Source organism: Diprion similis, chromosome 9 (genome assembly GCF_021155765.1).
Source record: "Diprion similis isolate iyDipSimi1 chromosome 9, iyDipSimi1.1, whole genome shotgun sequence".
NCBI classification, from domain to species: domain Eukaryota; kingdom Metazoa; phylum Arthropoda; class Insecta; order Hymenoptera; family Diprionidae; genus Diprion; species Diprion similis.
This window is the reverse complement of record NC_060113.1, coordinates 8,099,605-8,117,710: the sequence shown is the minus strand read 5'-3', so window position 1 is coordinate 8,117,710 and position 18,106 is coordinate 8,099,605. Positions and strand designations below refer to the sequence as shown.

The 18,106-nt window shown below is 36.9% G+C and overlaps 1 protein-coding gene across 2 annotated transcripts in view; it reads right to left on the bottom strand.

Annotated features, from left to right (window-relative positions):
* LOC124410382 (protein rhomboid-like) overlaps positions 1-18,106 on the bottom strand; it is a 92,536-nt gene that overhangs the window by 42,296 nt on the left and 32,134 nt on the right. The window contains exon 1 of one of the 2 annotated variants that reach the window (XM_046888690.1): positions 3,443-3,574. The exons of the other annotated variant lie outside the window; for it this stretch is intronic. Coding sequence (XP_046744646.1) covers positions 3,443-3,473 — 31 coding nt within the window. The 5' untranslated portion in view covers positions 3,474-3,574. Of the gene's footprint in view, positions 1-3,442; positions 3,575-18,106 lie in introns of those variants that run through there. 2 annotated transcript variants of the gene reach the window in all.

Genomic DNA, 18,106 nt, shown 5'->3' with positions numbered 1-18,106 from the left:
CCCCTTTTTGCCAAAATAAAGCATCAATTGCCCAAGTTTCACTCTGATCGCTTGAGCGGTATAGGAGTTTTGCATCCCCGCGTTTTCGAGGTGTACAACGGGTCTTTATAAGCACCTTAAAATGAAAATCTGCAGTAACACTCGGGTTAATTCACGTTGCTAACACGATTAGACGGCATTTCAAGTGTCGTCAGGCCAATCCTAAGTCAATAAGACAATTGATCGAAATCTGCTGAAATCGTGTGAACTGTGATAGACAGCTCTTACTCTATGTCAAAAAGGTTTCAAAGCCTAAATTAAAGTGCGTGATGATGTCGTTAATTACATTTTGAGTAGGATCAAGTGACCCGAAGCCATCGGGTAGAAATTTTCGACAGTTTATTCGAAGCAAACAGAGATCACTCGAACTTCCGTGAAATGTTCCCACAAAGTGTTTTGACTTTACGAAGTCCTTTTACAAAGTTACGAAATCACAGAGTTGGCTATTCGACGTTGACGATCGGTACAGAGTGACTGACCTGCCTTGTTCACAGATTACATCTACTTTTATGTTACAGTGGAAGTCTGAGTCGCCGCTTGCAGGACGTTTTCACAGGAAGTCGCCTCGTCAGCGTGCCCCTCAAATTTACTTCTGAGGGTCTGAACCGAGTCTTTCATGTTGCCAATTTATTTTGTAGGGTACAGTCCGTGCGCTCGCAATCATTCATGAACTTGACTTACACAAAACCCCAGTTTTTTTCCCTTCCGTCGTCCTGCCTGTTCCTTCACCTGCGGGCTTTACCTGCACGGCTGTCACGATATCAAATTACTTCATCCTCAACGATACGACCAAATTATTTCACGTTTATTACACACGTTTGCCCAGTGGCATGCGATGTTTATGTCGTTGACAGAAAAATATTATCATCAGTTTGAATCATTGCTCTGCGTTAGTTGCCCAAGTGTTTATACTATATTAGACGGATTGTTTATGTCTTGTAGACGAAATCTTTCATCGCGGTTAGTTGTTTTGCCTTCTTTTAATGTATAAATATCTTTTGAGACCGGTTTCTCCATTCTGCTCTCTTAGCTTTTCAAATAAGCGAGGATTCCTGGATTCTAAGAAAGTCTGTTTTGGCTTCACGCCCCGAAGACATTTAATAATTGTATCCTTATGCAGCACGATGTCTGTATAATATAATATGATATAATGGTACAACGCAAGGTGAAAACAGTGCACGGCGATGAGAGGCACATGTACTTCCTTTAGATATTTATGCACAAACTTGTTGGAAAAAATAGTCTGAACTATCCCAATTAATGTTATATACATTATACAAATGCACAAAAGTTCATTCAAAGATATTTATTTGTATTAACAAACAACATTGCTCCCCGAGTTCTCTCGTTGTTTATTTGAATTAATTAATTAGCTAATTAAAATAGTCGGATCCACTCCACCTAACTGTATAGTAATATTTATTTCCATCCACTCTTCTTCTACTCTACTTTGAATCGATGGGTTTTTTTCTTATTTTAGACACGCACCGAATAGAGTGACCCGATTCATTTCTTTCCCAATACACCGTATGTTGATTCTAGATCATCCCGCAACTCTTTATCTATAAATATCGATCTCACATTTGTAAATTTTGAATATTGAAATTCTTTCTAATCATCAATTTTTATGTAAACCAAGCATGTTTAACGGCGTATTCACAGAATTCTTCAACTAAAACAACACAGATATACGCTGTTTTTTAAATAAAAATTTTTAGAATAGAATAAAGATAACTTAATTCCATCATGAAGATCTCTGTATTTTACATGCCAAATCCTCCTATTCAATTTTCATTTCTTGTTTGCAGCATATCAATGAAAAATAGGTTAATATTTAGGTGGGGTCTAAAATGATGGATTTTGAAAACCAACATGTCTTTGGTCTCAATTTAAAAATCTGAAAAAATTCTTTAAAATCTTGGGACAAGAATAAAAATTTTTAATCCCAGTCCCAAAATGGTCCAGCTTTCGATTCTTATGATTTTCGAGTTCTTTTTCGGAAGAAACAGTTAAAAAAAAATAAAAGACAGGGTCACGTTACTATGGTTAAAGTACAATTTTACAATTGAGTTTCTGGCAAAAAGTTTTAACAGAGTGTAGTTTCGTTATTGGCCACGTTGAAGAGTAGCACAGAGCTATCGCCAAATATTTCATAATTTTCACAAGAATGCAATTCCAATTCATTATAAAGGTACTGTGGAGGTTCTTTCTGTACGAAAATAGAAAATGTCCCTGATGGGTTTCTTTTGAAATTCTCAACTGTGTAATCGAAATGAAAATTCTGCTAAAAATTTCGTAAGTCTTAATAATTTCGATAAATATCGCAATTATCGTTGAGTTTGTATGAAGCAGGAATCTTATTTACAAAAAGATAAGGAAAGCCAACTCGAATGAATATTGTCGGTATCAAGAGATAACTGATACTCGATGCAGACGTTTCCTCTTTTTTAATTTATGTAATACGAAGCGTTCGAGTTGTAATATAAATAAAAAAATTTGTAAAATAAATTTTAGAGAACGAAGCAAATGTTTTATGGCTTGAAATTCGGTAATTGGATGTTATTTCTTCATTTATCTCATTGCATTAACATCATAGCCATGTACCATAAATCAGGTTATATATTTCATTCATCCATCCATTCATTTTTTCATTCAATATAAATTATTATCAACAAAACGGTGTATATGTAAAATTGTGATTAGAAATTGTCTACGTTTGAATATTTGTATAAGAATAATTAAAAGTTGTCTCAGACACGTGCAGTTAAATGATCGGTATGAGTCGTCGTGTTCAATTTAAATTGTTTTAACCATTATCTCTCTTTAATTGAAAATTTTTGAATGCTCTCTCCTTTTAGATTTAATAAATTTCAATAAAGATTTGTCATTTTATATGTTTAAATGTTTTTACCAATAACCACTCAACTTTTGTTACCGGCAACGTAGATAATTCGATGATATAAATGGCGACAATATTTCCTTTTCGAAAATGTATCACAATTTATTAATGTAAAGCTTCAGACTGATCTATCGAGGAATTGATCACTTTCTTCGTTTAAATGTTTCTGTGAGAAAAAATCCAATAAACTTTTTATCACTTTCAAAATTATTCAAAATATAAATGATACTGAAGGAGACATAAATTAGGCACGTCTTGCTCAGAAGAAAGGTGAAACGAGAGAGCTAATCTCCAAGAAGAAAGGTATCCGTAGACGAAAACGGAGATCACGTGACGGACACCTTAAGCCACTTGATCCTTGCGACACTTGACTCGCTTATTGAGGCGGTAATATTTCAATCATTACAGAGTTAAACATTCAAATCTTTGGATTGCTTATATTTTGATTTTCGATGTACAAACATCCGTCTATCGACGATGAATATAATGTACAAAGAACAATACCTGCAGTACTTTCGAGGTTCGTCATTTTCATGCTCCTGGTTTCGCAGATTTAACGGCGCAACGAACAGCAGTTTCATGTCGTTGATATTTCGACTTCCATTTCCATTCACAAAATAACTTCTGAAGTGTTGAAAAAAAGAAATAAATAAACACTCTACGTAGGCGTGCGTGCGACAACTGATTGTATTGCATTTTCAAGAGCTCGAATATTCTGATAGACTGATTAGCGTCCACATTAGTTGATTCTATTATCAGCCCAAGCGACCTTCACGTCTTGTCTTTTTGGTTATCGATGGCTGAAGATGGGCCGATCCATCACTGTCAGCTAGCTTTTTAGGGTCAAGATTCCATTTTGTTGCAACTTCAATACCTACTATGTTATACTCTACGCTGAGGTATGAAAATGCTTTAATTTTTGGACCCTGACGCCGTGCCATTTACGCAAAGCACGCTGACCAAGTTTATTACGTTTACAAATTTCACTTTCGTCTTCCAATTTTCTTTCCTTTCATCGGAAAAATATTATCTTATATATTAAAAAATAAAATATCCGAATAAAAAATCCGATATCTTCGAATATTACATTCGTTTTCAGGATGTCAGATATTCAGAAAATAAAGAGACATACGTTTTTTGTGTTTTCAGTCTTGTGTATGCTAAAGAGACCCAAATTTTGAAAGTCGGATAAAAATCGGTATAAACACTTTAGAAAATTAAAGACCCCTCCTTGAATATTTACACCGATTCAATTATGATCTCATTTTCACCCCACTTCACAAATATCAAGCCACACTCTATAGTGCCTATTTTTCCACTCACAGGGATAAATAGCTACTTATGTGGCATGCCCGTAAGCCGCCTGTTTTTTTGGCAAGGATAAAGATTTCAGGATGAGCTGAAGGCGAGCCGGAAGCGAGCCGGAAGTGAGTACTGAAATTATCCGAGCCAAAAAACGGCTTACGGGCATATCACATACAATATTTTTTACGGTATGGGCATTGAAAAGCAAAACGAAGAGTGCGGTTATGTCGCCATCTGTTCGACGAAGCTACTTTATTCGGCAGTTTGGGATGCGCACTTCGAACTGCGCATCAAAACTGCGGAATAAAGACTTTATTTCGCAAGTTTGTTCGCTGCCGTATAAAGCGACACTTTACGCAACGAAAACTGCCGCAAAAAGTGGACTTTTCAATGCTCATGCCGTAAAAAACAATTTATTTCTATCCCCTTTGCATATTCAGGATTGAAGATTGCGGAAAAACGAGGTGCTGAAAATTCTAAGACGGATGTTTGATTCGATAACGTGATAACATCCATCAACATGCTTCTCGTCAACAGTGAGGCTTCAAGGATTGAAGATTCTTTTATATCTTGGTGTACATTATAACATATCCAATTAAAGGCAGCGAGATAAATACTTTTGGCCAGTAAAAGCTGGGCAAAAATTGGTGGATCACCTCACATAATCTGTTTTCTTTCATTAAAATTCTGCAGCACTGGATGGATTTATTGGAACCATGTATCGTGCCAGGCGTGCAGTATTGATGCAGTTACGCGTTGCATGCGCGGCTCGATGTCCACCGAAAAACATCGTTCTGCATTTTACATTAAGCAAAATTTTGTAGTGGGATCAGAATCAAATTTAGTATTTTCCAACCCAGTGGCTAAGCAATAAGATGTGCTGCAATGGTGAAAAAAGTTTCGACACCAGAGGAAAATGGTAAATACAAGCTTTGAAAAAACTAATTACGTGAATGGCGATTGATGTGTTTTTTTTCTGAAACGGCACCCTTTGAACAGAGAGGAAAGTGTAATCATGAATTTCATTTCATATAACGTACATGTAATCTCGAAATTGAACTGATCTTTCATAAATTTTTATCGCTAATTTTCTATCAGGATGCAAATGACTTGTTGGGTCGAAGAAAATAAAATTTTCAATATCGAAAGAATATAAGCATTATCGGATTCTACGAATTTAGAAAACTTTTGAAATTATCTTTCCAATGAACGACTCTGTGGGTTTTTGGAATGTATGGATGTCTCGGTAGTTTACTGGAAAAATTTGACAGTAAAAAAATGTTTAAATCTTGCGACCAAGAGTGAAAATACAGTTTGACTCAAATTTCATCAAAAAAATATCGTCTCATCACTGAAATAAATTTGAAATCATGAGATCTAATAGAGGAGGACTAGTCCTTAATAACTTCAAACGGTCATATTGTTTTGACGTTTTTTATTTTAAACAAAAATCATACCTTTAGCCCTGTTTTGCTGAATCGTTGCTTATTCGGACCATGAATAGATACTATATAAATAATCTGAAATTGATCTTTTCGAAAAGCAAATCAACGTTACCAAAAAGACCTTTCAGATTTTGAAATTCGTATAAAATCTATTCACGAACAAAACTAGTCCTCATTCATAAAAATTGGACAAACAATATAGTTTTGGGATTAGAAAAATGGCACAGCAATAATTTTCCCGTTTATAATGTAAAAGTACCCAAACTTCTTTCGACTGAATCTGCTAGTTTCGATTTCTTTTCATGATGATAAGAAAAAAATTTGGAGTAAATTACGACGAGGAAAAAAATTGCTGGTTAGTCAAATAACAGTACGTAAAAATTTAGAGGTAAAAATGAATTTGCCACTCCTGGGAAACCGCTGGATCGTACCATAACCATGTGAACGTGAAAATGTGCGTACAGTGCGCCATCCCTCTAAAAGTTTCTAATTGACACGGAATTTGATTCTCATAGAAACTACACGTGCCTGCAGTACCGAACTACAGTTCGTGTAAATGAGAATTTAATTGTTCGATACGAGTCAAATTAACACATGCTATGTAGAGTCCGTGTAGAACTGAACCTATTTCTCTCTCGATGGCTGTACACCTACTGGCGTACGGTGAATGACGTATATAGGATATTGAATGCCTGCAAAACCACGATATCGCAGTATAACTATGTTTACAATTGTGCAAGTACTTGGCTGAACAAGTTCACTGATACATAGACAAGTCAAATCAGCGATACTTATGACCTGGATGATAACATGATTTTCAAGTTGATGCGAAAGAATACGGTTAATTTTTGGGTACGTCGTACGTAGAAAGGATCTCGTTGTTAGTTGTTACACGATTCTAACAAGTTTGAGAGGATTAAAGCGATGGGCGAGACAAACGGCTGCTAAAAAACTGAATCAAGTGAAAAAAATTTTATGAAACGTGTAATCTCTTCCTTTTACATCTTTTATTGGATAGAGAAATTTAGCGTCCTTTTTCAACGACGTCAATGTACCCAAAATTGATGTGGAAAATCAAATGGATCTTCGAGGTTTTTGCAAAAACCGAGCTGCTGAATATAAAAACGTGCCATCCTGTGTATTTTTGCTTTTTCGATTCGTATTTTGCAAAAATGTAGCGTTTTTCCAATATGCTTATTCACACTTGTGTTTAAAAAACAAGCAACCTTACTATCTCAACCATTAAAATTCTAATTGTATACCCGATTCGCTCATTTAGCATATTGTTTTTATAAACTTTCATAATTTTATCCACCTTTGGAGGGTTCTTTTAATTGGTTACATCCTTTCATTCTTCTCTCCGAATTCCGTGTCTTTAATTTTATATCCCGAATTCAGTGTCAGCAATAATTGAGACTAATCAATAATTGATACTGGGCGATGGATGAAAAATGGCAGAGCAATAATTGCATAATTGCACACGGCATAAATGGGAATCCGGGATTAGGTGCTGCAGCTCTATTGAATCTGATAAAGGCAGCGGAGAGAGGCAGGAATTCATTCAGTGGCTTACATTTTTAAATTACATCCGGCATCTGGTGAAAAGACCAACAAACTGGGGAACTGAAAATAAGAACCTGGCACTCAACAACGCCCAGCATTCAGCGATAGAAGCGTTATGCATTAAAGATACGAAGACTGTCGAAACACAAGACCAAGATATTGGAATTTACATTCGGTGGGTGAGTTTTGCTTTCTTGTAAAAAAAAAATAAATAAAATAGAGGGCCCGTTACTGCATTCGACACGGAGCAAGTCATTTCTAATAACGGAAATGCCACTGTGATTATTAACTTTCCGGCAGATTTGATTTAATCTCATTCGCGGGGGATCAAATCGTTTCTGCAGATTATTCAAAATGCTTCATATAAAATGCTGTCTATAAACAACAATAATTTTATTATGTGTAAAATTAATATCACTTCTAATACTGTATTCCAATTTATATAATGTTGTTAACAAACATAAATGTATTTTTTAAATGTTCCAGGCATGGAATTTATATTCTGTGCAATACTTATACTGAAACTGAAAAATAGTGTACGTGATATTAATAAGCGTGAGGATTCTTCATTCGTATTACCTAGCTAACTGATAAACTAGGTTCATATAGTTCACTAAGCACAACAGATTCTAGCCTGCAAATTCTGAAATCTGAGCGATATTTTTCTGGAGAATAAATTAGGCAAGTGAGTTAGAAAAAACAAAAAAAAACGTAAAATCCTTCTCTTCTTTTCCGATACTTTGCTCCGAACAAACTGAATAATTTGCTATTCGTCCTACTACCAAAAAAGTTTTTACATCTTTAGGATAAAGTATTCCGTACGAAAGTACTTAACAGAATCTAATTCTGGAGGAAAATGTTTTGTTGGAAGAAGGTTAGTCGATTACTAAATGGAACCTCTGCCTCTGTGGTTCGTTAAAAAATAAAATTCATAGCAAAGAAAGTGTTAATTTGCTGAAATTAATATTTTGCACACGAAAATTTTGCTCTATAGGTGATATTATTAAATATTTATTTATTATTCTATGCTGAGGCTGTCGCAGGTGTTCCATACTCAGAGAAGCGACAGATGGTGAGCGGAAAATTACGTAACACATAATATCCACATTGCCTTCGGTTTGGAAGTGACGATTTTCGAAATAAGTCATATTTATGGTATAAAAAAAAATGGTCTGACTTACACTTGCAGCCGTTTTGCACAACATATATGTTTATTTGTCACGCAATTAAGCGCAGTTGGAAATTATGATAACGGTACAGCGGGATACGACCTGTGATAATTTCAGGACAAATGTGAATAAGAAAAAACAGATTTGGCTGTCGCTTAAAAATTATTTGAGCTCAGTGGCCACGCATTTAATTCCAGTCAGCGTTGATGGCGGTGAAATATGAAGCTTCGATGAAATACGCGCATTACCTAAAACCTGAGCCTGTGCTGAAGGAAACTTGTTAATAACAACAAAATGCTAGTGCCGGACAAAAAGTTTGAAATTCAAATTTTAATTATGTATAACAGAAGCGTGGCAGTTAATTGAAAACAAGTGGCTTTAGGCTGGCCATGAGCCAGCTCTCGAACTAGCCGTTTGCATATTGCAGGTCCCAAGTTTACAGAAACAATAAAATAGTAATATCCTTTGAGGATATTTTTTATTTAGTATTGTATCGCAAATCTACTGGAAAAAGAAATGAAAATCAATTACAACTAATCGGAAAGAAGGGGAACGAAGTGTTGGAGATTATTACTACTCAAATGAAGTTTATTACCTTACATCTACACGATTAGTCATTCAATTTAAGGTCTATAGAAATATTTAAAATAAAGATTAATGACACGATGAAATTCGGATATGATTGTTGGTTGACCGATTGTAGGTTGTCAATTTTCTCGTACACGATTGCACCGGTTATTTACACTTCTGCACCTTTTATTTGCTGAAGATTTGAGTCTTGAATGCTGGTGAAAGAGGAGAGAGAGAGAGTATTCTTAGGAGTCGTAGTTGATTCTCTGGTAACACCACCACCACAGATCTTGTTTTCACCTCAAATCCATCAGGTGTGGAGGGTAGCCATAATGGATATTTCATTTCACAAATTTCACGGCTGTTTGATTGGACTGGACCACTAGTGGTGAGCGTTGGGTTGGGTGGCTTTGCTGCATTCGTGCTAATCCCTTCGTATTCCTCTTTTCTCCTCTCTCTCACTTTCGATTTCCTCCCTTCCTCTTTCTCTCCTTCTTCTGCCTCACACACTCCAATTTGGATTTCGAAGTACAAATTCAGATTCGTGATTTACGACTTCAAAGCCCTCAGGTACTACATTACATGAAAATATGACCATTTTTATATTTTGAACCACTATAATGCATTCACCATTACAAATGTTATAATTCTGGCATTGGAATCGTTATCAGTGACCCAAAAAACCTCTATCTGATTTCTGATTTCTACTGAAATCCGAATCTGTTTAGATTTTTTTTCTACACATACTGAATTCGCTATTTCGGATTTTACAAATCTCACCTCAGATTCGTGATCAGCCACCCAACAAATCTTTGAGTGCCAATTTAATCAAAATCTGAATATTGTTAATTTTTTTCAGTCTATTGAATACATCAAATTTAAATTTTGCAAATTTGACTTTATATTTGTGATCAGCGACCCAAAAGATCTCACAGTACCAATTTTCATTCGAATCCATTCATCCACTCTTACGATGTCGTTTTCGTTAAATTTTTCAGAATTTTGTTATTTAAGTAATTCAAAAAGTACTAAACCAATCGAATCCAAAATTTAATCAGTTCTAAATTTGGAAAAACCGTCTCGATTGAGATGATAATCACTAAAATTCGGTCACTCGTTCCCGAATTTCGTCGGACCAAACAACTGATTACACACACACATACATACATTCATACTATACATACGTACTGTGATGCCAGATTTTTACTGCACTCAGCCACCCGGAGAAATGACCGAGGACTTAACGTGTTTACAACGAATTGGCACCCCACGATAAAGCTGAAACAAGCCTTCCAAAACATATCGTGAGATTTTGTTGGGAGCCTGGCGTGATCAACTCAATTAACATCAGCTTCGCTAATCCTCGGCTATTTTCTTCTGCACCAGGTAACTCAGTACCGCAGAGGAAGAGAGAGGAAGGATCATTTTGCAGAGAGAAAAAAGGGACACTCGTAACGCTTCGCAATTTAACAAAATCAGACAAACGTAATATATTCTACAATAACAGTGATTGCTTAATTATACTCAATTTGCTCTTTACGAGCTCAGAAACAAAACAAAAAAAAGAAAAAATATCAAATAAATCTTCAATCTATTTGCGGTAGTCGCATATTTATAAAGAGAAAAAGACAATCGAATCAAAAGAATAATACTTGAACGCTCTAACCTAACCAGAAACAAAATATCTACAACGCGCTACCTGCCATTGTGTAATCACCTTAAACCAATGAGCTAATCGCTATCAACCAAAAATTAATCTACAACGCTACGCGGAGCAGGAAATTCGAAACATCTTTCTTTATCATTCGCAAGATTACTCAGTTCTTAGTGGCTTCAGATTACGAAATTGTCAACTCTAGCTTATCGCTACATCGATTTCCGTTGGCGCGGAATGCTGATTGGCTGCATAATTCGTTGGTGCTCTACAGTTCGCCGGTGGCGTGATGATGACTTCACAATGCGCGCGGTGGCGGTGTGGCGAGTGTGGGGGGGGGGGGGGGGGGGTACAGCTCGCTGGCCAATCACAGGAGTCTCGTCTGCCTCGGTTTCACTCAAGTAGAGCTCTACACTTGTGCTCCCTTCATAGCCACGTGATGACATTCACCGCTTGCGATGATGGCTTCACGCTTTGAATCTTTCCAGACACCGTCGTGGGCGTCCATAAGGAGATGAATGGCGCTAAATTCGTTGCCGATTCCCCGTTTGGTCTCGCATAAATTCAAAAACAAAAATAAACATGAAGCCTGAAATATGAGCTATTCACTAGCTTGTAAAGGATTCTCTATCGGAGTCTCGGATGTGTGACCCTCATTCTGGCGGTCTTTTTCTACATACTGACAGTTGTAATCGCAATTTCTGTAATTTTGGGTTCCTAGGGTTTGGAAGCCGGTTGTAAATTGCAGAAGAAATGCCACGTTACAATTGATACATATATACATACATATATACGTACACAGGCGTTCAGCCGAAAATGGACGAAGGTGATTCTCTAGATCTTGAACGTTGAGATCTAGTGAAAACTACACTTTTCATTTCCAGGGTGATTACAATAACTCTTTTTTTCTCTGAAATCAGAGGACCGGGAAGTTGTGAAAATAGTATTAACTTAAATTCTATCGAACGAACTGAATATCGGAGATCAAAAATATCGTTTCACAGAGGCTAGTCAGCCAAAAACCAATACTTTTTATTAATTTTATCACCAGATAGTTGTATAATAAGCATTCAGCAAATTATCATGTTCCTGAGCTACGGGAGTCTTTTTAAACAGATAAAAATACAACGTACGAGTATGTGCGAATTTCAAGTAAAAGCTTTGATTTCGGTACTTCTTCTTCGGCTGTTATTTTTATTTGAAATACCATTTTCTGCAAATTTGCTAACATAGAATTTTTTTCAGCAGTCAATTTAATTTTCCGTTATTTGATCACAATTGATATTGGTGGTAATGTTGTGAATTTAAATATTTGACCGTACCAACGGGAAAAAAGGTGTTTCAGTGAAGCGATAGCCATCGTCAAGTAAAATCGAATGAATCTATACAGATTTCTAACAATTTTGAAACGAAGCATCGATATCTACATTTTTGTTTATAATTCTAGTGCTTCTTATTTTTGTATTTTTAAAGAAATTTCTTAGCTTAAGAATAAAGTAATTTCATGAGTATTTAATGTACGACCCTTTTATAATAACATTAATAGCACGTATCAGTTCTTGGCCAACGAACCTCTTTTAATCAATACAACAGCAACGGCAAGAGATTTGCAAAACCTGTAATTGACGAGAATTTATGAAATGTGGCAAATATACAAAGGTATACGCGTGTCTTTTACATAAACGTGGTTACGGTTTGCGAGAGACTGAATTTGACGGGCACTCAGAAGGGCTAGTAGAAATGATAAAGCAGTCGAGACTCAGAGGCTCTTGTGGGTTGAATATGTAACGAACAGTCAATTAAGAGAATTAGAGGCACAATTAATTATGATATGGTATCCGACGAGGGCGCACGAGTGTGTAAAAAGTGAAACTGCAGTGGTGCCGAATAAGCGAGCGACCTGCTACAGGGCAAAAAATGGAAACTTCGATCAATTTTCCACGATCGAGAATTAGGATTCAAAAACTTCCCGGTAAAACTTTTGACAGGAACGTACAAGGTACCTGCCACAGAGAAATAAAGAAAAGACTCTTTGATATTGAAAATAAGAAAAACAAATGAAAAACTCATTAGGAAAATGAAACGAAAGAAGAAGAAACTTTCGCTAAATATCACGAGCTACTGGAAGTAGGGGAATGAATAAATTTTTATATCAAATTAAATAAAGCTTACATCACGTCGATAAAAATTCACCTTCGTTGTCTGGAGTTATCATCCAACCTTCTCCCCTCCCTTTTTTCAATCGATTGCCCCACCGTCCTCAACTTAGGGCGAAACAATTTTAAGCAAATTCTTCAGCTTCATCTCCGAGTCAGGGAGAGATTTCCTCTTCTCTCTCTCTCCGTTCACGCTACTTTTTATCTCTCACTGGCCGTTCTCTATCTGTTTGCGACTTTTAGGTTATGCCCTGTACGAATTGCAGTTGTAGCGATTTGTATGATTTGTCGATACAGCAGTGTATAACGATAACGGCATGTTGGGCAACTGCTGAATCGTTTTCCCGTGGGTTTATCTCTCTGCACCGCTTGTTATCCTATCAAATTAGTCGAATGATAAGCCTGTCAGAAGGGGGCCACCATTGCAATTTGTGTCTCAACAATCAATAATTTATTTGTCCTCTGTATCAGCTCTTCGCCAGGGCCTCGGCAGTGCAGCTTTTTCTTGTCATCTTATTATTGACTCCGTTGGAATTAATGCACCGACTTGACTTGCATGTACCCGACTGACGTGGGTATACATTAATTAGATGTGTCTTCTTCACGGTCGTAGACACAGGTCTTGAAAATCAGGTAGAATTTGAATAGAAGACAGTGACTCCACTGTTGAAAAAAAATCCAGGTGGCGCTGCGATTGATACATAAACATAACCTACATCGTGCGTATAACTCATGTACTGCAGCATGTTGGTTTTGTTTACATTTTCGATAATGAAATGTTATTTGTAAGTTGTGTCGGATAATTTACATGGATTTAAGCCGTAAAGTGATTATTATTTGAGACATGACGAAGCCCTGTGTTGTCTTAAAGTTGAGCGTTCGGTTTTTTAAGTATCATCGAATAGCAAGCGACTCAAAAAATGGCGAAACGCGACTATCGTTATCTTTGTCGCACCGGGTATCACTCGATCGCAACGACGCCAGCGGCTTGGCACGTTACGAGGCCCACGTCGAAACCCACAGCTGCAAGATCTGTGTGTAGACCGTCGTCTTCGTCAAGAGGTTATGCCAGTTTTAAATGACGAGTGAATCGATTCGTAATTGTTGAACCTTTAACCTAACGCGGTTTCAAATTTTCTACCAAGCGAAATTAAAAAAACAGAAAGAAATTGGCTCACGACAAAGCGGCTGCATGGATCATTGATTAGCTTGACCTTCGTTGTCAATGGTTAAGAATAACTTTGAAAATCCGTATTTCGTACGATGAAGTTACATTTCCAATCCCAATTTACTTTTTTAAAACGGTAACGACTGTTATTTAGATCTGCAGTGCGTACAATATTTCATGAAACGTGAAATTTTCTGAACTCAAGAATTGGCTAACAAATTTTTAAATAAAATTCGCGTGAATGAATATACAATGAGCCAAATTTAACGTGCGAATCTTCATTTTTCAAACGTCTTCACAAGTTCGTGATATAATTCATAATTCCTGAATAATTCATTTCTTTCGAACAATTATAGAGTAAAAAAATTCTGATCTTGTGGATTTCTTTTCTTGGTGCTCAGAGTAATGGAATTTATTACGTTCACGATTACACAGGCATACTCAATGACAAGTATTCGAAATATGTTGAAAAGTGCGTGAATTGTTCGGAACTGGTTCTAATATTGTGCAATCGTTAGAAATGGTTTCAATGCAGTATATTTAGAAATTTCTCAACGTAAGTACTAACCGTTCATCTTGATTGGTCAGTTTTCAATAGCCATGCTTGAGCTAAAGTTACAACCAACGATGAGTTGTGTTTACATATCAATTCGTTCGTCTATTTTTAGTGATACATGACGTTATATAGGACAGAAAAGTGATTAAATTACGAATAGAACTTATTACTTGCATAGGCTATTATGGAATTAGACAATAATGCGAATCACATTCGTTATAGTACATTGAAACGATATAATCCTACAGGGTGGGCCAAAACAAACCGAACCAATTAAAAACGTGCATAAAAACTTTTTTTTCGCTCGAAATTACAGGAATGAACCTTTCGTTTTGCGTTCGAAATCGGGAAAAATTTTAATCCTTGCTGACACGTATATGCGGAGAAAACAAATCGTGGGTTATTGTATTTAGTTTCATCAATTTACTTTTACTGACCGTAGTAGCCTCCCGCATAGCGTGCGGGACTACGGAACGGGAGGACCTGCGTCCAATGTGATAAGAACCTCAGCGACAACTCGAATAAATTATAAGACTAGTCCACCCGAATGGGCATGGCGGGACCGGTTGTGATTATTATTATTATTAATATCACGCAATATTTTATTAATATGCAAACAAATGAGAATTTATGATAGATGCCTACTTAAAACAATGTCGGACGATCAAGAATATTTATTATGCTGTCATTGGCGCCTTCGTTGCCTCTAAAATAAAACTTTTCTTCACAAATGCTAGAAAAAATAGTGTGTGCCACACACGCGGCCGAGCGATATCTGACTCGTTTAATTAAAGCACCCGCTAGAAACTTCGCATTCATCGGAAATCGCCCATTTTCCATACTTGTAATACCATATACTATTTTATGCAGATTCATTAAGACAATTGGGTTTGAAACATGATCAATGATTTTTTATCTTATTTTTGAGTTATATCGTACTTTTATTTACTTTTAAATGAAAATAGCTGGGGGAAAAATCTACCAAGACCTTGCAAGAGAGGGGAATCGATCAGCTTCTACATTGATACGAGTGTCGCGCAGGCATCCACTCTGGCTTTTAAAATTTATCAATTTCATCAGAAAAATATTGTACAGAAAAAGCCATAGTGGGTTACAGCAGTCTACAGGGAGACTGCGTGAATGGTTAATAATTTGAAAAGCATTTCGCTTCTGTGAAAGACCCGGGCGAATCGGGCGGGTCAATAAACAGTAGCGACGATCGAGTAAAATTTTCCGTTTTAAGGGAGGGCTTATTACGCGCATACAGTCGTACATATATGCCCACCCAATCTCCATACGTAATAAGCACATCGGTAAAAATTTCAAATAGGTATTATGACGACGAAACGCGCTGATCCACTCGTATTCATCTTCATTGTTTATCATCTTGGCAGAGATTTTACACGCACGCAGCTTCGGCTTTCTCCGAATAGCTCACCCTCACAGAATCAGATTATTTATCATTCAAATTCTAAGACAATTTCATCCTCTTTCACTTTAGTATTATTGTTACTCTATTGTTCACTAATCTCTCGCTTAGCGGCAAAGACGCGAATTATAATCTATAGCATGAAACGTATCACGCAATAATATTGATGCTCACTTAATTCGCAAGTTAGAGAGACCTCAAGCTAACCAATTACGACACGAGCTTGTCGTTCGGAGTGGAGCAAGCGCGTCACCGATTGGCAGCGAACGCGATCGCTACTCTCCGTTCTAGTTATCCGAGAATCGTAATTGGTCTGAACTCTGAGTAGCTGTGATTTGGATACTATAAGATTCTCGATATTCCTGTTCACACACTTTCGGTTCAGATTTTCATGACGGTGAATTTGGTGAGCAAAATAAAATTCCACGAAATATTCTCCCTGATTTACAGAGAAAATACTACGCTGGATCATATTTACAGAATACTCTGCACTTGCGCAGATAAGTTACACGTCAACGATGTATGATGGCACTGAGCGTAGAAAGTATAACGTAATTTTTGAAATTGGTACGATGAAAAAGAATTCATGAATCGTCCCAAGAGCTTTACGTCAGAGCTTTTCCACGGTAGCTCTAACGTCTCGAATTTTTCAGTGAGTCTGGACAGTGAGAAGAAACAGTTAAGATGAATAAGTGGAGACTTGGTGGCGCCCGTTTCGCTTTACGACGTGTGCCAATAATTTTCGGAGACATGGAATGGTAAACAGTTCCAGTGCCTAATGAAACGCAGAGCAGATGGTTTGGGGATTCCGTAGGTTGACGTGACCCAGGTGTGACGTCACGAGCCCCATAACAAAAAGGTCCGGAATTCAAAGATCTCTCTGTGTAGTTCTACTGTAGACATTTTCAGAGAAAATTAGAGAGGAACGGGGACACGGTTATATTGGAGGGGAGAAACTGGTGACGAAGGGTCGTTGGCTTGGCTTCGAGGGAGCAAGGGAGCGAAGGAGAATGTGCCTGAGAGTACCCGGAGGATGATGAGAGAGGGCGTCGGGGAAATACGCAGTATCATGACTCGACAGACCCCGTGGTCACCGGCATCCTAATAGCTCAGTGGTTCTTGACTTTTGCAAAATATAAAAACTGGGTCACACACGGCTGATTCCTGATAAAATGCTTCGACACAGAACCTGCTCTGCACTTCTCGCGCTCGATTTCTATCTACGTCGTACCTTTCAATGAAAAGAATTATAAAAATATCCCGGTGAAAATTATTTCCACAATATTTTACGGAAACGCGTAAAAATGAAAAGTCATGGAAAATCGAGTTTTTTCAAACATACTGTTCGTGGAAAACGATTTAATATTACGAAAAATTGGAATTACACCTACGACTATATCTAAAATATAATACGAGGTTAAGAATCAGTTGCTCAGAAATATTTACATAAAACTCCATTAATTTTCCTGAGAAAATGCAGCCAGGTAATCTCGATTCTGACATTCGTAAATTTAGTTCATCAGAAATTAGATTAGCAAAAGTAGCGTCTAACTATTAAGAGGGGCAGGGAAAATAGTGCGCCGAGCTGAAAATGGCGTTTAAGCGAGCCTCAACTCGCGGCTTTTAGACCAACTTTACCTCGAATGAGTCGGAAAGATTAACTGGAGATATTCTGAAATTGAGAAAATAACGTCATCGCCGTGAAGCGAATAGTTAGACGCTACTGATGCAAACCTAATTTCTGTTCAACTAAACTTAGAGGGATTATCAAGGAAGGGAGAATCAAGGGTTCTCGGTTGTACAAACGACTATGAAATCCTACGATGGTTAACAGTGACTTCGACCAAACCAAAAAAATCCTTTACCCATGAAAATGATAATAAAATTCAGTAAATTGTCCTAGAATTGATTGAATTTCTACGAAAATCGATAATTGAATATAAACAGCTATAGTTTCATGTGGATGATTGTAAAACCAGAGCAAGTTCTGAGAAGTGTTCAGGAAATTTGAAACTCAAAAAGCATTATATTGTTTTTCGTCGAATCCCGCACGAAAATATCAATTTACAGGAATGATTTTCCGCGAGATTACGAATATTGACGAAAAAATATAAAAGACTATTCTTGAACTGCCGGTAGATGTTACATCTCTC